The following is a 21787-nucleotide window of genomic DNA, read 5'->3' as shown; positions in this document are numbered from 1 at the left end:
GAATGTTGTTTTATTTAGAATATGTCCTAAGAATTAACTGTTGATTGAATAAGTATAAGATGTTTTATTTCTAATTTGATAATCCTGGCTCCTTCCTTGAAGGAAATTCTTTTAGTTTTCTTCCTTTCATTTGTATTTTCCATCTGGTCAGGGTTCTGGTTCTAACATGGATCTTGGGAAATTTTCGTTTTCGGAACATTTATATATTCTGCAGTATGTTTAAATGAACAGTTAGCATGCAGATGCACATAATATCTATTTTTTTTTTAACAAAGTGTTAATTTCTTCTCTTGGGGGATGGGAAGCCTAGTCCTTCTTGCTCTTTTGACATGGAGTCTATAAGTTGTGTTGCCCAGGTTTGAACCTGTGAGCTCCAGCGACACCCACTTAATTTCATATTTTTCTTGTTTTGTTAGTTGAGTAATCGTTTTCTTCAACTTTTAAAAGGGAATTTTAATGTTAGGAATCTGATTACTTCTTTGACTTTATCTTTATTGTTTAAGGTTATTGTAGTTTTCATCCGTTATTTTCCAAAACACTGGCAAGATGCCCTGTATTCTTGTCTTACATTTTTATATATACTTACTCATTATTCAGCACATAAATGTTCATGATATTTATTTACATCTTAACATGAATTCTACTAGGTTCTGTTTTAGTATGCTATAATTACTAAGTCTTCTGTTTAGCTTATGCTGTCTGCCAGGTTGTTTTGAGACTAGGTGTATATGAACAGGAATGGTCTTAGACTCGGTGACCTTTCTGTTTCAGCCTTTCATGTGCTGATTATTTGTGTGTGCCATGATGCATTGCCACGCCACCTATTTGACAATTGTGATTGTTGCTTTAAAATATATTTTATTTTTTAATTCTCTAATCTGTGTATCTGCATGTGGATGCAGGTGTCTAAAAGAGGGCATAGACTCCACTGGAGCTGGAATCAGGGTCGGGAACAAAACTCAGATCCTCTTTTTTTTTTTTTTAAATAAGAGTTCAGAACTGCCGAGCTTGTCTCTCTAACCCCTTTGTTTTAATCTTTTCTGAGATTTTTTAAATTGTATTTTGATAGCTTCTGTTGGTTTTTAATTTAAAAATTTAACAGATTTTTCTACCCATATATTTTCCTTTTTGAAATGTGTTTTTCTGTTGGTGCTGGGAACTGAACTTAGCCTCGTGAATGCTGATTAAGTGCTGTCCCTGACCTACGCCTCTCTCTCTTGAGTGAATGGCATAAGGAATTTAAAAACTGCCTGATGATCTATATGAAAAATAAAATGTATCTGCTTCATTTTACTTTAACCACCTACTTGTGGTTTCATTTACTTTAACCACCATTTGTTTTGTAGTAAAGTTCATGATTTTTAGAACCAGTTTTAAAAAGATGTTTCTGTTCTTAATATAGCCATTTCCAGAACAACTCTACAACTATATTGGGTGGACTATTAGATAACATTACTTTTAGATCAAGAATGATCATTGCTAATAACATGACCAACATTTTGTAACAAATGTGTTACACAACGAAGAAAGGTATTTAATGCCAAACATGACTAAGACATAGAGGTCAGAGAGTCTGAATTAACACGTTTTAGGAATCATGCTAAAGAATGTAGAACCACGAGTGGCTGAGATCATTTGACTAGTAGGTGGCTCAGGGCATAAAAACGCTTGTCAGGATGTCTGATAACTTCAGTTCCATCTCTGGAACCACACAGAAGAGAGAGTGCCAACTTCTACATGCTGTCTTTTGGGCTCCACACATGTACTGTGCAGCATGTCCCTACACACATGCACACAAATTAATTTTAAATAGAGTTGCTCTACCAGGTTAGAGACCCATAGTATAATTTACTGTTCATAGTGGGTAAAAACTGAAATAATTATGTACTTTAGTAGAGAAAAAAATTAAGATACTAAGAAACAATGCATTTTGACTGAACAGTCCTGTACTGACACATCTGTTATTTATAAGCTAAAAACAAATATGTCTTAGTTAAAATTCCTGTTGCTGTGATAAAGAATGTGGCAAAAACAATTTCAATGAAGATTCATTGGAGCTTACAGTTTAAGGTGTAGTCCATCATAGCAGGGAAGTAAAAGCAGCAGGGGCTCAAAAGAGCTGGTAACATGTTACCCATAGGAAGAAGAGAGCAATGGATGCTTGTGTCTATAGGTCACTTTCCCTTTTTAATACCATTGAGGATTCTTGCACAGGAAATGGTGCCACCCAAGGGGGAAAGTCTCCCCACCTGAGTGAACCCAGCCAAGATAATGCCCTACAGGCATACCCAGATGCCCATTCCCCAACACTCAGGCTCACCACATTTTCTCCTATTTTCTTTTCTCACCCAGTCACCCTTTTTCTAGTCTTTTCAGAAATTTATTAGGAGATTGTCTAGATATCGTTCACCAGTTAAGAGCATTGACTGCTCCTACAAGAGTCAGGTTTGGTCCCCACCAGCAAAGTAGCTCACAACCATTAAACTCTGGTTCCAGGGTATCTGATAAATTCTGGTCTCCAAGGGTACCAGGCACAAACTTGATGAACAGACATGCATGCAGGCTAAACATTCATACCCATAAAACAAAAATATCTTTTTAAATTGTAGTCTGTTTGTAGTGTTTTGGGGTATTTTATTTTATTGAAAATATTCTTTTCTCACATGATATATCCCATTTATATTTTCCCCTCCCAGTTCCATCTGGATCTACTTCCTGTCTCATTAGAAAAGAACAGGCCTCTAAGAGATAATAAAATATTGTCTGGCAGTGATGGATCACACCTTTAATCCCAGCACTCGGGAGGCAGAGACAGGCTTTGAGTTTGAGGCCAGTCTGGTCTACAAGAGCTAGTTCCAGGACAGGCTCCAAAACTACAGAGAAACTCTGCCTCAAAAGAACAATTTATATAAAGATATAACAAAAACTATCATTGCAGTCAGGAATCCCATAAAAACACTAAGCTGGAAGCCATACTATGCATACAGAGGAGCTGGTGCAAAACTCTGCAGGCCCTTTTTAACCACCAAGTAGATGGTCTTTCGAATCTTAGCTTTACTTTGATGTATTCTAAGTTTATGTCTGTAGGCCCATATTTTTACATGGGGTGATAGCCAGGCTCTAAGGCCATAGTTAAGTACCTGAGGTAATCATGTACCCTTTTAGACAGGCTGTCTGTTGCTACCCTAACAAAAGGTCAGGATGTTGTTTTGCTCCTTTCTCTGTAAGTTGGAGGATGCCTAAATGACATGCTAATTTCAGCCTGTGTGACTGAGCTAGCATACAGACCAGGAAGACGTGACAGAAGAGGTAGATGTGGACATGACTGAAAGCCATTTACCTGGTTACCTAGGAAACAATGCTAATGAATATCAGTTTATGTTTTCATATATAAGGCTGTTTGGAGAATAAAGCAGGGGAATTTTCAACATGTGAATTCAGGATTTCATGAGGGATCACAGAGAATCTTCCTCCTAATAAAGCCATGTGAGTTGTGTCTTTATTCCTGTGCCTCCACGCCAGTTCAGATAGTTTATGTCAGTCCAGAGAAATAATTTATGGTTGGGGCTAGCACTAGACCCCAACATAATGGCACCCAACGTGGGGCTGATCTGCACCCCCACACACAAAAAAATGGAAGTACGGAGAACGTGAGGAACCCGTGAGAAAAAATTACACCACAGGTGGATACATGAGTACTGAGTGCTCAAAAATAGAGATCAAAATTTAAAGAAGTATAGATAAAGTGGGACAAAATTTAAATTGGGAATAAAAATTTGTATAATAAAAAATATATATACATATATATGTAAGTATATATGGGATAAGAAAAAAGTATTCAGTTATATATGTTGGTAGCTAAATGGAGTTAGAGTGGAGCAGAAACAATGGCAGAGAGATTTAAATCTGTAAGCATGATAGACGCAACTTTTTTTTTGGGGGGGGGAGGGTTTCGAGACAGGGTTTCTCTGTAGCTTTGGTGCCAGTCCCGGAACTAGCTCTTGTAGACCAGGCTGGCCTCGAACTCCCAGAGATCCGCCTGCCTCTGCCTCCCGAGTGCTGGGATTAAAGGCGTGCACCACCACCGCCCGGCCAGAGATACAACTTTTATCGTTTGCTAAACGGGTAGAAAAGGTGAAGAAATCGCCTAGGTTACCGCTGAGATTGAGGTGTCACGTGTGTGCAGTAGCCAGCTAAATCTAACCCATCTGCAGGTGTAAGGCAAGTAGGAGACAAAGTTTAAAAAATAAATTTAATACCATACAGGCAATAAAACAGCGGAACGGATTCAGGAATTCTCTTAATTTTATGATTACAAGTTAAAATGAAAAAGATACTTAAAATTTGGTGTAGCTACGCCTGCCAGATCTTGTGACAGCAGGCTGGCTGACAGAGAGAGCCTATGTCCTACCCTGTGCTGTGCGGCACAGCTTCAACTACAAGCTGAAAGGCAGGTTTTCAAAAAAGCTAGCCTCAAAAAATTACAGCTTCAGGACAATTAAAAGTAAACAAGCAGGTTAAATATGCTTCTTTTCCATTTCACAATTTTTGCTTCTTTGTCAAAATCTGTAGTTTGTAGGTGTATGGATTGATATAGTTTTCAGTAATGGGGCTCTGTAGGGAAGATTTATAGTCAGTTTGTGATACATTCACAAGTTCCTTGATCGTACAGGATTTTAAGATTGTTTAAGCTATCCTGAGTTTTTATCTTTTCTTATAAAGCTGAGAATTGTTCTTTTGAGGTCTGTGAAGAATTTTGCTATAATTTTAATGGACATTTGGCATTAAATCTGTAAAATGATTTCAGTAAGATTGTCATTTTTCCTATGTTGGTTCTACTTCCCCAAGAGAATAAGAGATCTTTCCATTTTCTGATGTCTTAAATTTCTTTCTTAAAAGATTTAAAGTTCTTATACAGGTTTTTCCATTTGTATGATTAGAGTTACTCCAAGATAATTTATGGTATTTATGGCTATTGTAAAGCATAATGTCTCTCATCATATGTGTAGAAGAGGTGCATTTTGGGTTGCTTTCAGATTCTGTCTATAACAAAATAATTCTGCTGTGAACATAGTTGAGCATATGTCTTTATGGTATGGTTGAGCATCTTTTGTGTCTGAGTTTTAAGGTAGTTTGTTGCCTAATTTTCTAAAAATTCGCCATACTAGGATCCAAAGTGGCTGTGCCAGTTTGCACTTTCACCAGTGGAGAAATGAAGTATTCTAACTGTATGTCTTCCATTATATATCTTCTTTTGCATGAGACAAGTTAGAATGCTCATGTCTTTCATGCCCATCATACCAGGTTTTACATTAATATTAATCTTGATTTCAAATGAGTTGAAAAATTTCCTCATAAGTTTTCAGTACAATTTCCTTTAATACTCTTGATAGAAGCACAAGTTGTGTTTTGTGTGTGTTTCCCTGAAGAGCACTGACTCTTCTCTTGGGTCCACAAGGTAGCTAGCAGCAGCACAGAGGATTGCCTTACACCAGATGAGGAAATTTCCCATGAGTAATAATGTCTAGAGAAGAATCCTGTCCCTTCAAGCAATAAGGACTTCTTTCCCCAATCTTGTAGACCAGAACTGAGATGGATCATGGAGACCACACCTAAACCACGCATGCCATAACTATATATGTGTCTTGCTCTTTTTATCTTTCCTGTTTAACCCAAAAGCTCATGTTAGTATCCAGAAGAAAGACCAGAAGGTCATTAGATCCCTTTATCCTCCTTCCAATATTTGCAATGAAAAAATCACTCTTTACCAGCATGCATCCTTGTAAGTGACATATTTGGGACAGGCCAAGATTTCTGGAACTCAGGCTTTACTCTGAAGATTCTGGAAACAGTCAGACTCCATTGCTTTTTCATGATTCCACTTCCCAAGTACTGTCAGCAGCTTGTTACATCTTGCTTCCCTGTATTCTCCAGACAAAGCTAAAATTCTGCTTAGATTCAGAACCTCCAAATACTGTTTTTGAGCTTGCATTTATTTGATCATTGCTAGAGAAATGCTTAAACATGTCAACCAATTTCTCCTCACAATCACTAAGCTCCTGTATCTTAAGTTGCCCAATCACTGTGATACATGATTTCATCAATTCTAAAACATGCACACTTTCATATTCGTTGTTAGGGTTGCTAAATAGAAATAACATAATTTGAATGACTTAACAGCAGATTATTTTCTCACAGTTCTGGCAGCTGGAAGTCCATTTCAATGAAAGTTGGAAGTTCTAAAAGGAACTTTTCGTTTTGTGTCCAGCATCAAGAACTGTACCTGGCAGCAGGCGGTGGTGGTGTATGCCTTTAATCCCAGCACTTGGAAGGCAGAGACAGCTGGGTTTCTGTGAGTTCAAGGCCAACCTGGTCTATGGAGTGAGTTCCAGGACAAGCTCCAAAGCTACAGAGAAACCCTGTCTCGAAAAACCAAAACAAAACCAAAAAACAACCAAAAAAACCTGTACCTGGCACACCCACTTCGTTATTTAATGAGCAAATACCAATCCAACCTGTGTATGTTAAGAGGGATGCACTAGGTGGGAAACCAGTCCTTGGATGTTGAATTATCATAGAACCATAAAAAAATTGCATAACAATCAAAGACATCCAATATACTTTATAAGAACAAGATGTAGGTTGCCAAGGATATAGTTACCTGGAAGAAAAGCAAGAATAAAAGTCCCATCTCAGATCTAGCCATATGACAGCATATAGACAAAGGGTTCTCTCTGATAGAACCATATGACAGCATATAGACAAAGGTTCTCTCTGATAGAACCAGACTCGCTGGTCAGAAAATTCACTTCCCCACTAGGAAATCCTTTTGATATGGGTAAGCACACATATGCACTTTGATCAGTGAGTATTATCCTTTCATTTTCCTCCCACTATCCTAATGGAAGGCTTTTTTCCCCTTTCAAATTTAATGATTCTTCTCATCGCTATAAACTGATGTTAGAGGTGAGCTGTATATTTAAACCTGAAAAGGAAAAACAAATCATACAGCAGTTTTTGGACTTCAGTTTGTCTCCCTAAGGTATCTTACTAGGCATGACCCTTAAAAGCTTGTGGGTGCTCGATGTTAAGTAAGATTTTAGAATGGGTCATGGGACAGAAAAGGATTATAAACTTCATTATCATTTGTGTATGAGACAGGGGAAGGAGAGGAGAGAGGAGAAAATGAGAACTATGGCCACAGCACGAATGTCAAGGTCAGAGGACTCTGTAGACAAAGTCTGTAGAATTGGTTCTTTCCTTCAACCTTTGATGGTTATGGGGCTTAAACTCAGGTTGTCAGGTTTGTGCCTTTATACCTACTGAGCCATCAATAAATCTAATAGTCTATAGTTGAATCTGTTTTGTACCCTGGCTTTCAACTCCTAGCTCTGTACTATCTTTACAGCTTCTCTGCAGCTGTTACACAGTAGAGCGTATGCATAAAAAGATACCTATGGGATTGCTTTTCATCTCTAGCACTATTTCTCAGCTTTCTCCTGGGAAACTATAGAACTCACTAAAGTCTCTGAGGTGCAGAGGCAACAGGACCTAGGTTTGACCCACTGAGCAAAATCACATTTTGTCAGTTAAAGACTAGGGAATGCGCATATGACAGAGTCAGCAAGAGGCAATCCCAAGACCCTTGCAAAACTGCTACAGAACTTGGACTCTCCCCATTAGGTTGCTGAGGGAAGTTTTATCAGTCTTACTGTGTTCAGTAGAAAAGAGTCTTTTGGAAAACAAGAACCACCACCAAAACAGGAACAAAAAGTTAGTGGCATCCTCCAAGCTCCTCCATGTAGCCAGGCTCTGGTCTTAAAGTGGATATTTGGTGTTTAAGAAAAACTAAGTTGGATTTCTGAATCGTACAACCTGAAGGAATTGACTAGTATACAAATCTCCAGAGTGTGAAAATATGCATATAAAATCTTTACAATTATCTGAGTTGAATTGGGGTCACAAGAGCTAGTCACAAGACCTCATTTCTTTCATTTCCCACTTAGCATTTGTATTGAGTGCCCACAAGCACAAACATGCCACAGTGCAGCTGTGGAGGTCAGAGGACAACTTGCCAGAGTCAGTTCTCTCCTTCTGTCACATGGTTCTAGGGATGGGACTCAGATCAGCAAGGTTGGTGGCAAATACTTCATCCATTAAGTCATCTTGCCTACCCACATTTCTAAGCTGTTTATTAGGAACGCAAATTTCCATAATAAAAAAATAGCAAACATGTAGCTCAAGAGATGGCTTAGCAATTAAGAGCCCGAGCTGCTTTTATAGGCGGGGCCAGTTCCCAGTGCCCACTTGGTGGCTCCTAACTCTAGTTCCAATGTATCCAGTGGCCTCTTCTGGCTTCAGCTGACACCTCACCACCACAATGCAGGCAGCATTTGTTGTCAGCATCTCTTCTCTTTTTGATATTGTAACAGGCATATAATGTTACACTGCTGTTTTGAAACTGTTTTCTTCCAGTCTATGTCTTGATTTCCCATTTTCTTTCTTATTTGGGGATGGTTGGGTCAGCTTCTATGTAACCCTGGTTGTCCTGGACCTTGATATGTAGACCCGATTGTCCTCAATCTCATAAAGATCATCCTCCAGCCTCTGTCTTCCTGTACTGCGATTAAAGCTATGTGCCACTGTTTTTCAATGTCCTAATTTTTTAAAGCATCTTTCACAGAGCAGAATACCTATTTTTGTGAGGTTCAACTTCAAATTCTTTTATGATTCAGGCTTTTGGTATTTTATCTTAAAGTCAACGCCAAGCCAAGTATCAACCAAATTTTCTTTCCTTTTTTTCTAATTTTGTTAAAGTTTCAAAAAGTAGATTAAAGAGAGAAAAACTCATTTTTGATAATCTCATACATGTTATGCAATGTACCTTGGTCATATACATCCCCTACTCACTCCACCAACATCTCTTATCTCACTTCCATGTCTTATTAAGTTTTTTTTCTAAATTTTTAATGTCACCAAATCCAGTTATACACATTTGTCTGAAGTCTTTTCCTGAGGCCTGGGAAACCTACCAAGCCCTCCCCTCAAAGAAAAGTGACTTTTGGGGCTGGAGAGATGGCTCAGTGGTTAAGAGCATTGTCTGCTCTTCCAAAGGTCCTGAGTTCATCCCAGCAACCACATGGTGGCTCACAACCATCTGTAATGAGGTCTGGTGCCCTCTTCTGGCCTGCAGACATACACACAGACAGAATATTGTATACATAATATATATATATATATACACATATATATATATATATATATATACATATATATGACTTTTCAATGTTTTGTACTGTTAACATTCAATGAGTTTGGATAATGGTTATACAATAAACATGGATCCTCCATTATCATTATCTATGATTTCACTACCATAAATTTTCATATCCTTGGCAATCATCACCTGCCTTTAGGCCTTCAGCTAAGGGTGAAGCATCCAGAGCCCCTCCCCTCCAGCTGGAATTTTAAATGCATGGGGATTTTGCCTTTATGTAATGTGTACGCAGTGCTGGTGGCAACCAGCAGAGGGCTTCAGGTCCCACGGGATTGTGATGGAAGAGCTCAACCAGTGGGCCTTCTCTCCAGCTCCAATGCTGGAATTTTTAAAAATATTTATTTATTTATTATGCACACAATATTCTGTCTGTGTGTATGTCTGCAGGCCAGAAGAGGGAACCAGACCTCATTACAGATAGATGGTTTTGAGCAACCATGTGGTTGCCGGGAATTGAACTCAGGACCTTAACCACTGAGCCATCTCTCCAGCCCCCCATGCTGGAATTTTAAATTCTTGATTTTGTGCTGGTACCCACACCTGTGATGAGTTCATGCAAGTTACAGCTATGCCGTATCCAGAGGCCAGTCTAGACAGCACTCCTTCCTTACAAGTTATAGCTATGCCGTATCCAGAGGCCAGTCTAGACAGCACTCCTTCCTTACAAGTTATAGCTATGCCGTATCCAGAGACCAGTCTAGACAGCACTCCTTCCTTTCTTCTGGCTTTCACACATGTTCTGAACCATCTCCCTCAATGTTCCCTGAGCCTTGGGGGCTTGATTGATACAGATGTTCCATCTATAGCTGATACGTCACAGCCCCTTATTCTCAGCATTTTGAACAGTTAATGAATCTCTACAACACCACGACTCTGCAATAAGAAGTTTCTCTGAACAAGTTTGAGAACAGCACCAATCTGTTGGCACCAGGTAAAAGCTGGGCAAAAAAGCAGAGCTTTGGGAAGAATGCTTAAGATCTCTGATTTTCTTTTCTTCTTTTAAAAAAAGACTTGTCTCATTTCATGTACATATGCCTGTATGAGTGTATGATCCCCTAGAGCATCGTTTCTTAACCAGTGGGACATGACTCCTTGGGGCATTCATGGGGGTCGCACATCAGATATTCTGTATATCAAATAATTTACACTACAGTTCGTAACAGTAGCAAGTAGGGTGGTGGTGGTGACTCATGCCTTTAATCCCAGCACCCAGGGAGGCAGATACCTCTGAGTTCAAGACCAGACTGGTTTACAGAGTTGGTTCCAGGATAGGCAGGGCTACACAGTGAAACCGCCTTGAAAAAAACCAAAACCAAAAAAAAAAAGCAGAAGTTACATTTATGAAGTAGCAACGAAATAATTTCATGGTTGGGGGTCACCATAACATGAGGAACTATATTAAAGGGTCTCAGCATTAGAAATGTTGAGAACCACTACCTTAAAATTACAGGCAGTCATGGGTTACCATAGAGATGCTGGGAACAAAACCCTCATCCTCTGCAAGAGCAGCCAGTGCTCCTAACTGCTGAGCCATCTCTCCAGTTCCTCATATTCTGTTAGCCTCCGTTATAGGTTCATGCTCTGTTGAACTGGCTATTCTAGGTCTTTTGCTTTCACAATTAAACTTCAGAGTCAACAGGGTCAGTAAGGTAGTTGAGCAGGTAAAGATGGCTGCCTCCTAGTCAGATGACCTAAGGCCCATGAAATGTCCTCTGACCTCTACATTTGCACCATATCATGCGTATACCCCCCAAAATAAAAAATAGTGCATTTAACATTTAGAATCCATTTATCCATACATAAAGCAACTTGCTAGTAAAAATACGAAACTGGTCTAGGTTTCCACCAAATGATGAATGGCTAAAGAAAATATGATACATACACACTAACACGTCATAAAAGCCATGAAATCCTGTCATTCTAGCAAAATAAATAAGCCTGGTGGGCTTTTGTTTTTTGAGAGAGGGTCTCACAATGTGGCTCTAGCTGTCCTATAACTGTATAGACCAGGCTGGCCTCAAACTTAGAGATCCACCTGTCTCTCTCCCAAGTGCGCAGATAAAAGGCGTGCATCACCACCACCCAGTCGTTTGAGTAACATCACTCAATGAAATAAGGAAAACACATGTACTACGTTCTCATTGGGATTTGGAATTTAAAACCGGCAATTATGGCTGAGGATGACTTGGAGACAGCTAACAGGAATAGGGTACAGCTGGATTGCAAGAGTGGCTTCTGCGTACTATAAAAGCACAGTAGGGTAACTATGGCTCTTAATAATGGCATGTATCAAAATAAGTACAAACAAAATAAGAAAAAACAAATGATAAATGTTCTAAGTGATGAATCTGCTAATTGCCTTCATTGAACCAGTATACACAGTATATAAATATTGAAATAACACACTGTACTCCAAAACTATGTATGTGAAATTAAAATATTAGAAAAATACTTTGTTGAGATTGCAAATATTTTATGGCTAGTATTTTCAGTTCCAAATTTATAAAAGTATGAATGACATAATGACATGAGTTGTAGTTATAAGCCCATCCCATAATCACTACATGTAGATTTGCTGGGGTCTACAGTACCTTCAAGGGCACTATATAAACCTAATGTTCTTTTAACATCTATATATCATTTTAAATTGTATAAATTTGTGTGAAATGACTAACTCATTGTAGCTTTAATTTCGTATTTCATGTTTTCTAGAAATATTTTATTTTATGCAGGAGTGTTTTGCCTGAATGTTATGTGAACTATGTGAATGCACTGCCTAAGGAGACCAGAAGAAGGTATCTGATGGCCTAGAACTGGAGTTACATGTGTTTGTGCAGAAAACTAAACTTGAGTCCTCTGCAAGAGCAGCAAACGCTCTTAACTACTAAGACATCTCTTGGCCCCTCATAATGTTTAGTTTTCATTTATTTATTTTTTTCCTTTTTAAGTGTCCTTGGCACATAAGGGTATTTTTTCCCTTTTTCTTTTTTAATGCAAGATCTTGTTGCATAGCCTTGGTTGATCTTGAACTCATCTTCATGGCTCAACCTCTGGGAATATAGACCTGTAAAGCACTCAAATCTTATTAGGGTTTCTAAATGATTTTTTTGAGTTAAGTTTACTGTAAATGTATTACCTTCAACTTCACAGTGCCATTTGTTGTACAAAACTTTTTAAATCTAAGACAATTTTATCAATCTTTTATAGCTTAAAAAATCTGGTATAAGAAAAAATGTTCTAGGGCTGGAGAGATGGCTCAGAGGTTAAGAGCACTGGCTGCTCTTCCAGAGGTCCTGAGTTCAATTCCCAGCAACCACAGGGTGGCTCACAACCATCCATGAGATCTGGTGCCCTCTTCTGGTGGGCAGGCATACATGCAGAAAGAACACTGTATACATAATAAATAAATTAATTTAAAAAAAGAAAAATTTTCTAATATAAGGTTATAACACACTGCCTAAATTTTAAACATTTAAGTTTCTTGTCCTTTTTTTGTCTTTGCTCTACATGGAATTTAACTTAGCTTTTAATGAATTAGAGATTTACTTTTACATTTCATATGCAAGGAATAGATGGCCTATTGTCACTATCTGCTTTACCTCTGCTGATTTTCAGGGCTATGGAATAGAATGTTCTACGTGTGTGTTCATTTGTGAGGTCTTCAGTTATATTTTATTCATTTGTTCATCCCTGTACTAATAAATGAACATTAGTTTTTCAAGTTCCCTTATATGGTAGAGCAAAGTCTGGTAGAGCAAAGCCTGATTTTACACACACACACACACACAAAATCATTTTATAAAATCTAGAAATGATTTTGAGATTGTGACTGAAATAGAACCTATGAAAATGAATTTTCAGTCTCTACTTCTCCATTTAGTCATACTTTAAAAATGGCCTTCAAATGTACCTTGTACTTTACCTCCAATGTTCCAAAATTACAGCTTGCTACAGAGTGAAGCATTTTATCTATTATATTTTTCCCAACTGATACACAGGAGTACTGTAACTACAAACTGTTTTTGGACAGAGTTATAGTTCAAGTTTTCCTCTCATTGGCCCACAGTTAGTTTCAGCTTTTCCTTTTCACTCTTGCAGATGTGATCCCGTCTCACTTCTCTAAAACACCTGTGTATCCAGTTTTAAGAATGTTTTTACTTCAATTTATTTGCCTATTAATACAGACCCTGTTCTTTAACTGGGTAATAAGGTGCATGATACCAAAATACTCTGAAAGGTTGAGCCATCACTGCCACATAGAAGTGAGTGAAATAAGCACTATTAGTTCATTTTTATTAATTTTTCTTTTTCAGGCTGGGACTTAATCCCACGGTAAAGTTCAGAGTTACTGTAGCTGGCACTGGTAAATCTTGTTTAGGATTTTGATAACAATGTCTATAAGTGAAACAATCTACAATTTCTATTTATTATTTTGGAAAATTTGAAATAAATTAATGTAAGTTTAGGATATATTGAATAAACCAGGCAAAAGTGGGACACGCCTTTAATCCCAGTAGGGTCCAGTTTTCTAATCCTAGTTTATGATCTTTTGCTAAAGCCAAATTATTTCACTTAGATTTACCTTGGTAACTGAAACAATTGGATCATGTGTAAACCAGGCAGTCTTTGAATTTGGAGATTGTTCTGCCTATGCCTCTGATTTAAAGCTCGGGTTTCCATGCCCAGTTTTAAGATTTACTATTTTTCATCCTTTTCTTCACTCTTCTTGAGTTGAGTTTACTATACTCCCTTCCTTCCCTCCTCAGCTGATGTGAGATCCCCCAAAATTTTGGTCCCATACCCCTTATTGTAATTTTTAAAAAGATATATACGGTACACGCCTTTAATCCCAGCACTTTGGAGGCATAGACAGGCAGATCTCTGTGAGTCTGAGGCCAGCCTGGTCTACACAGTGAGTTCCAGGATAGCAAGAGTAAATGGTGAGATCCTGTCTCAAATTTTTTTTTATCACTTTAAGAACTAGTCATTTCTCTTATTTTTACCACCACTCCTTAAAATTCTTCAGCTCTTTTATAATAGGGAGAAGACTGCAACGTTTATTCTAAACTTGTACTTCCCTTCCTTACCCATGTAACTCAATCTCAGTGAAAGGAAGTAGGATAAAACCAAAAAATTAAAATAAATTTAAAAACTTAAAAATCTATTAATTTTGAGCCAGGCAGTGGTGGCACATGCCTTTAATCCCAGCACTCAGGAGGCAGAAACAGGCAGATCTCTGAGTTCGAGGCCAGCCTGATCTTCTACAAAGCTAGTTACAGGGCAGGCTCCAAAGCAACAGACAAACCCTGTCTCAAAAAAACCAAAAAAAACCCCGCCCCCCCCCCCAAAAAAAAAAAGGCCGGGCGGTGGTGGCGCACACCTTTAATCCCAGCACTCGGGAGGCAGAGACAGGCGGATCTTTGTGAGTTTGAGGCCAGCCTGGTCTACAGAGCTAGTTCCAGGACAGGCACCAAAGCTACAGAGAAACCCTGTCTCGAAAAAAACAAAAAACGAAACAAACAAAAAAAACCCAAAGTCTTTACAAAGCACTCTCCATAATCTTTATGCTTTTTAATGCTTTAGAACAGAATAAAGACGTCTGATTTTATGGTTAAATACACGAAGTTCTAGACTATATTTTGGAAACAATTGGTCTTATTTCCTAGATTTTTCATTTTCTTTCTTTTTATTTTATTTTGAAACAGGGTCTTACTATGCAGCCTTGGCTGGCCTGGAACTGGAACTTGCTATGTAGACCAGGCTGGCCTCTAACTCACAGAAATCCACAGAGATCCCACTAAAGGCGTGTGCCACCATGCTCAGCTACTCCTATTTTAATGTGCAGGTTCTACTAATTGTATAGGATATTTTCTCAAAGTAAAATAGTATTTTATAACACTGGGAACTGAGATCCATTTACATAAGTTAACTGGCAATGTTTTCACTATGGGTTAGAAAATGACAAATCTTGGGTTAGGTAGTAAATATTGGATAAAGAAGAAAAAGATACCAGGAACTTCATGGTAAAATTGAAAACACTTCTGGTTTAAGTCATGGCTGGAGACTAAGGAGGCCTGAAAAACAATTACTGAAAATTTACAGATTATCTAACACAATGGCAAAAATTCCTGAAAGGTTTCAAAAGTGAAAGAAATTCTAGAAAATATAAACCATAACCTGTAAAATACCTGGGGGTGGAGGGGATGGGGGTTGGAGAGCAAGAATAGGAGGTCTTGCTTATAGCCCAAGCTGCCTTAAACCTGTAAGTCTCCTCCCTCAGCATCATGAGTCCCGGGACTGCAGACTTACATTTGTCTGAATTAAGTCGCGTTCCTTTAATGTGAAATGTAATGTCAGTATGTGAGAAGAACACATGGACTGCTAACTTCTCCGTCCTTGAAATCACACAAATTTTGAAAATTTGAGGTGCATCTTCAAACTCATCATTGTTCAGCATGGTGGAAATAGAGAACCTGATTCACCCAAAATCAACCGTAGTTTAATATTAGATTTGGATATTCTTAGATGAGGCAAATAGCCTTACCATTTGCTTATTGCCTAAATTGGTAGCTTTTCCTTTTTATATCCATACTCTTAGTTTTCCTTTCATGTGATTCACCCAAAGACTAGTTTTTAAAACAGGGGACAAAAAAAAAAAAGACAGCCATTTTAAACAAACACTGCCATCTCCTTTACTGGTCAAAACATCTGGATTCTGAACATTTCCATATGCAAGTGTAACAGTCTGGATGAAATGTTTCACTCATAATAAAAATAAACTTCATCATACTCCTTTAATCAGGACAGTAAGGAATGTCTGATAAAGTTCAAAACGACACATCCTCTTGAGGGAAGTGGCAGAATTCTGCAAGAGTGTGTGGGACTTGAAATACTGTTGAGCCCATTTTGGAAAACAAATCTTACCATTGGTTTCTTTTGTAAAATGGGAGAAAGATTAAATTGTTGTGATCCCTTGATCACAGGCATCTTCTTTCTTTTTTTGAGACAGGGTCTCTCTGTGTAGCCCTGGCTGTCCTGAAACACACTCTGTAGACCAGGCTGGCCTCACACTCAGATCCGCCTGCCTGCCTCCCAGTGCTGGCATTGAAGGTGTATGCCACCACCACGTAGCACAGGCATCTTTGGGTTCAACTCATTTACACAAGTTGTGTAAAGTTCTGTCCAAGATGCTCCTGACACATGAAGCTTCCAGTTGAATTTCAGAAAAGTTAAGAAAAGTATCTTCCTTTTTTGCCTGTGAATGTTTGCGTATTGCTGTACTGTTGGCTTATATCCACTACAGACACTGGTTCTAGGCCAGCCCAAGGGTCTTCAAGCATTGAAGGCTTAAAATAACTTTCCAACTCATTAGACATTCTTTTTTCTCTACCACGCCCTGATCCAAATGGTGTAGATGTCCTTGGAGAACCCTTTAGGAAAAAAATCATCAGTTAAAAAAACATCTCACATTAAAAGTTGAAAAGTGAAGCTGAATAGTATATTCAGTTGCAAATCTCTTGTTTTCTTTAAATCAGCAGGGAATGGTGGCCCACGACTTTAATCCCAGCCCACAGAAGACAGAGGCAGGCACGATCTCTGTGGGTTCGAGGCCATCATGGTCTACAGAGCTACAACAGAGAAAACCCGTCTCGAAAAACAAAACAATTACTAAAACCAATTGTATTTTTCGTTTTTAAAAAATGCCTATCTTTTGCGTTTCTAATGGGATAACCCTGCAACTATCAAATACAAATAAATCCTGTACAAGCCGTGAACAAATTAATTGTATTCTTTTCTTAAAAACGTTTTAACCTGATAGTTATCAAATTTCTACTTTTATATTGCATGAAAATTTCCTACAATTTTTAGCTCCAGCTCAACGGGATTCAGCTGGTGAGAATATTCAAGTTTGCAAAACACGGTAGATTCAAGTTTTCAGTCAAAGAGCTACTTCCTGCCTTGTGGACACTCATTTCGATGAAGGGAAATTTACACAACTCCCGATTCTCGGTTTTGTACTTCAAGAGAACTTGGAGTAGAAATCAATATAGTTCGGGGAAAAAAAAATTGTATTAAAAAAAAACAATGAAACAAAAGCAAGGATGGACATCGGTAGGAAATGGCAGTGGACTAAAGTCTAGACAAGTCATACAATAGTAGGGAATCATTTATGTCCTCCTCATAGGATTCCAGGATTATTTACTGAAAAACTGACAAAAAAAAAAAAAAACTGTGGGAGCTGGGAGGAGAGAAGAAATAGAGGATTAAGAAAATTTGTATATGAATATGGTATACTCGTTAAGAGCACATCTGCTGTGGAACAGAGAACGATAGCTCTGCCACTTATGATAATCTTAATTTATTTATTTACACTTCAGTATATTTATCTGTAAAACTGGGCCAACGTAGTATGTCACTTCACAGAGGATTAAACAATCCACGTAAAGGGAAGTTTAGTATCACGTCTGCCATCGCAGTAAGAGCTCGGCAAACGCTAGCTATTGTCTTTACCTGGGGGTAGGTCTGCTGCTGCCCTGGGGAGTAGCCGAACTGATGCTGGGACCCCGCGGGGGACCTGGAGTAGGAGCCTGGGTAGCCGCCCGGGGACGGAGACCCGAAGCGGGTCCCCGAGAAGCTGCCGCCATGCCGCGGAGAGTGGCTGCTCCCGTACGGCCTAGCGCGGGGCCCGCACGGCGGAGTTTGGTGCGGACTCCCGTACCCGTCCCGCGGGGAGGGCGGCCGCGGCCCCCCGCCCAGGGCACCCCGGAAGCTGCTTCCACCACCCCAGCCTCCTACCCCCGGGCCGGGGTACGGAGGAGTTGGGGGTCGAAAATTCGGTCGGTGCATAGCAGGAACTGAAGCTGTAGAACTCCGTCGATGATCCTCTCACCGGAACTCCAGCGATCGACCGCCAGAAAAGAACTGGGATTCCTCTAATTATGAAGCCTTCCGGATGCCAGCGCAGTTCGGCACCTTAGTTCCGGGCACACAAAGGTTCCGACTGCTCAAAGCTTTCGCAGGAAGGCGAGTAAATAGGTCACTCAATCCGGAGGACGTGGGTGTGTCTGAGAGGAGGAAAGGCTGTAGAATGGGACCCACACCCTCGAACACTGCCTCCGGCAGCCTTTGGTGGAATCCCCGTCCACGAAGGCGGAAGCGGAAGACGCAAACCCTTCGACCTGTCTTACAGGATGTGTGGGGTGTGGCAGAGTGCCGAAGGGTGGGAGAGGACGTGTCGGGGGAGGTGGTCCCGGAGGAGGCGGGTCCGAGGGGGGTGGGCCATCGGGCTCTGGGGCTTCCGGAAGGCGGGGTGTCTGCCGGGCCACAGGCCGGAGTCGTGGGCTCTAGACAAAGGGGCAAGACCGAATGGACCCGGGGCGGAGGGCAGCGCGGAGGCGCGGGGGCGAGGACGAGGGGAGGGGGGTGAGTCCGAGGGGCGGGGCTGAGGGGGGCAGGAGCCAGAGGGGGCGGGGCTGAGGGGCCAGAGGCGGAGCCAACGCCAAGGCGCGGGAATTGGGGGGCAGGGAGTGAGTCTGAGGGGGCGGGGCTGAGGGGGGGTGCAAGAGCCAGAGGGGGCGGGGCTGAGGAGGCGGGGCCGCGAGGGCCTGAGGCGGAGCCAGCTCCGAGGCGCGTGGGTAGGGGTGGGGGGGAGTGAGTTCGGGGGGGCGGGGCCGAGGACCTGGGCGGAGCTGGCAGAGGAGCGGGTCTGTCAGAGGGGGCGGGGCTGGCCGAGGGTCCTAAGGTCAAGGAGGGCCGTCGCCGGCGTGCTCTCACTCGTCTGAGGGGACGATGCTGTGGACCCTGGCCAGGCTGCTGGCTTTTCGGAGACCGGGCCGAGGCCGGGCCGGCGGGAAGGGGCTGTGGACCGGCCGCCCGCAGTCAGGTACCCTATGACACTCAGCGCCCCGTCCCTGAGGAGAGCTCTCGCGCCGCCCTCTCCCCTGACCAGGCTCGCGGCCGCGTTCGTGCCCCGCTTCTCTTCACCCCTACCTTTTAGTCCCCCAAGTTCTGATAACTTAAAAAACACTACCTCGCCGGGCGATGGTGGCGCACGCCTTTAATCCCAGCACTCGGGAGGCAGAGGCAGGCGGATGTCTGTAAGTTCGAGACCAGCCTGGTCTACAGAGCTAGTTCCAGGACAGGCTCCAAAGCCACAGAGAAACCCTGTCTCGAAAAAACAAAACAAAACAAAACAAAACAAAACAAAAAAAAAAACACTACCTCCCGCCCAAAACTGAGTTTTAGAAAGCAGACTGCTGCCTTGATAACTTAGCCTGTAGTAATTGATGCTGGACTTGACCCCTGCGTTTCAGTTCTTGTGGAAGTTGACGAGATTAGGAAAAAGGTATTTTTAAAAGGAAAAAGAGGAAAATTTAACCAAAACTTAAAAATCTCGTAATTATAAAGAAACAGGATAATTCAGGAATTCCATCCTCTGCACAAATTCTGCATAAGACACCTGTCTCCATCTTGTAGAAGATGGAATTTCAAATTACTAGTTTTGTGGAGTTTCCCTTAGTTCTTCATACTGAAATCAGCTCGGGGAATTCTAGAACTCATTAAATTAGACCAGTGTATAGTATGGGCCTGAGGAGATTTTGTTTAGATTTTTGTTGTGTATTTATTCACTTGCTTATGCCTTTGGAGATTAGAGGGAACTGGAGAAAAGTGTGGCTGTGCTTTTCCAGGTGGGCGCTGGGAACAACCGAGGTCCTCCGCGAGGGCAGTCAGTCCCCTTAAGCACTGAGCCTCCTCTCCAGCTCCTGTCCCCTGTGGTTTGCATTCAGCCAAAGCACCTTCATGGAAGATTTTGGCCTCTGTTTAGTCTCTGACATCTTCAGTGACATGAGTAAAGAGTGTCTTTTCAGCTTTTATCTCCATTAATGGAGACACACAGGATTTGGGGGCGAGGGGGATTTTTGTTTTGTTTTGTTTTTTCGTGGTGGTGGTTTATTCTTAGGCAATTAATTCCATTCAACTTTCTTGTTTTGCTTCATTTTGTTTTTGAGACAAGTTCTCAATATTTAACTCAGGGTTGACCACATTTCTTTCTTTTGAAGACAATTTGTATAACTATTCATGGAAGGATAATGTCACCATCAAGATATAGTGATATAATTAAAGCCTGCAAACTACAACTTATCTAACATTGGCATTGTTCTATCCTGACTGTTATTTATTTTAAAATGCCACGAGGAGAAGTCACGCCATACAACAGGAGGCTTACTGAAGAGGAAAGAGAAGGGTATAGAAAAGGAACAGAGACCAGTCCCTGGGGACAAGAGTGGTAGAAGAGAAAGAGAGCTGATAAGAGTAGCAGACAAAAGACAGAGAGAGAGAGAGAGAGAAAGAGACTGGAGGTGGATAAGACCTGCCTTTTATAAGGGAACATGGAGAAGGTGCACATGAGGTGCTCTTAGTGGCTGCAGCTGAGGGCATGTCCTGTCAGGACCCCAAGGGCAGGTCAGTACAGATGCCTGAATACTAACACTGACCAAATGTTTCTTTTCTAAACACTCATACTTACAATAAATAAGTCACATATATGTCAATGAATCAATAATCTGTCTTACAAGGGGAACCAAGAAGTGGGGTGATGGGCATCAAAGTTACGTTTATTATTTTTATAACTGGGAGAAGATATACAGAATTAGGTTTCAGCTTGTTCAATATTATCTTTTTACTTGAATTCTGCTTCTAGAATGGAATTGAATCCAAGGTCTAATCCAGGCAAGGCAGGCTCTTTACTATTGAGCTTCAGTGCATCCCCAGCCCCCAGAATGCTCTTATAATCTATCCACACAATATACTAAAATCTGACAGAGGAAGAAATACAGTGGAAAATTTTGCTGGGTATATATATATATATATATATATTGGTTTTTCGAGACAGGGTTTCTCTGTAGCTTTGGCGCCTGTCCTGGAACTCCCTTTGTAGACCAGGCTGGCCTCGAACTCCCAGAGATCCGCCTGCCTCTGCCTCCCGAGTGCTGGGATTAAAGGCGTGCGCCACCACCGCCCTGCTGGGTAGATTTACATTTAAGGTAGTGTGCCTACCTACACATCTATAGGATTGTCCAAAACTGAATCTTTAATTATGTGAAACTCAACATATATTTTAATCTCTTTACAGACTTCTTTCAAATGATAATTTTGGCAAGAACAATTAAATGATTTGTTTAAACTCACCTAGCAAGATCAGAATTCAGACTTTTTGAATTCTAGGGATTTTTTTTCTCCCTTAGAAATACAAATTAATCATTTGAAAAATGAAATTAAAAAAAAAAAAACACATGCACACAAATTTTGAAGGTGGCCAGGCATGGTGACATATGCCTTTTCTTTTGGTTTTGTTTTTTGAGACAGAGTTTCTCTGTCTTGACATCCTAGAACTCACTCTGTAGACAGGAACTAGCCTTGAACTCACAGAGATCCACAGGCCTCAGCCTCCAGAGCACTGGGATTAAAGGCGTGTGCCACCACCATCACCTCCCCGTAAGACACAGGCCT

At 40.7% G+C, this 21787-nt stretch overlaps 2 protein-coding genes across 2 annotated transcripts in view; one reads left to right on the top strand and one right to left on the bottom strand.

Moving 5' to 3' along the window:
- Positions 1-14860: 14860 nt before the first annotated feature.
- Positions 14861-18522, bottom strand: Mplkip (M-phase specific PLK1 interacting protein). The gene is made up of 2 exons (XM_057787654.1): positions 17789-18522; positions 14861-16707 (listed from the first exon to the last, which is right to left on the bottom strand). The coding sequence occupies exons 1-2, from the start codon at positions 18122-18124 to the stop codon at positions 16507-16509; spliced, it is 537 nt and encodes a 178-aa protein (XP_057643637.1). The 5' UTR covers positions 18125-18522; the 3' UTR covers positions 14861-16506.
- Positions 18523-19030: 508 nt separating this feature from the next.
- Positions 19031-21787, top strand: part of Sugct (succinyl-CoA:glutarate-CoA transferase) — a 704072-nt gene continuing 701315 nt past the window's right edge. Inside the window, exon 1 of the mRNA XM_057787829.1 lies at positions 19031-19160. Within this exon, the coding sequence (XP_057643812.1) occupies positions 19067-19160 (94 nt within the window). The 5' untranslated portion in view covers positions 19031-19066. The remainder of the gene's footprint in view (positions 19161-21787) is intronic.

This window comes from Chionomys nivalis, chromosome 13 (genome assembly GCF_950005125.1).
Source record: "Chionomys nivalis chromosome 13, mChiNiv1.1, whole genome shotgun sequence".
In the NCBI taxonomy this organism is placed as follows: Eukaryota; Metazoa; Chordata; class Mammalia; order Rodentia; family Cricetidae; genus Chionomys; species Chionomys nivalis.
This window is presented reverse-complemented; position numbering and strand designations above follow the sequence as displayed.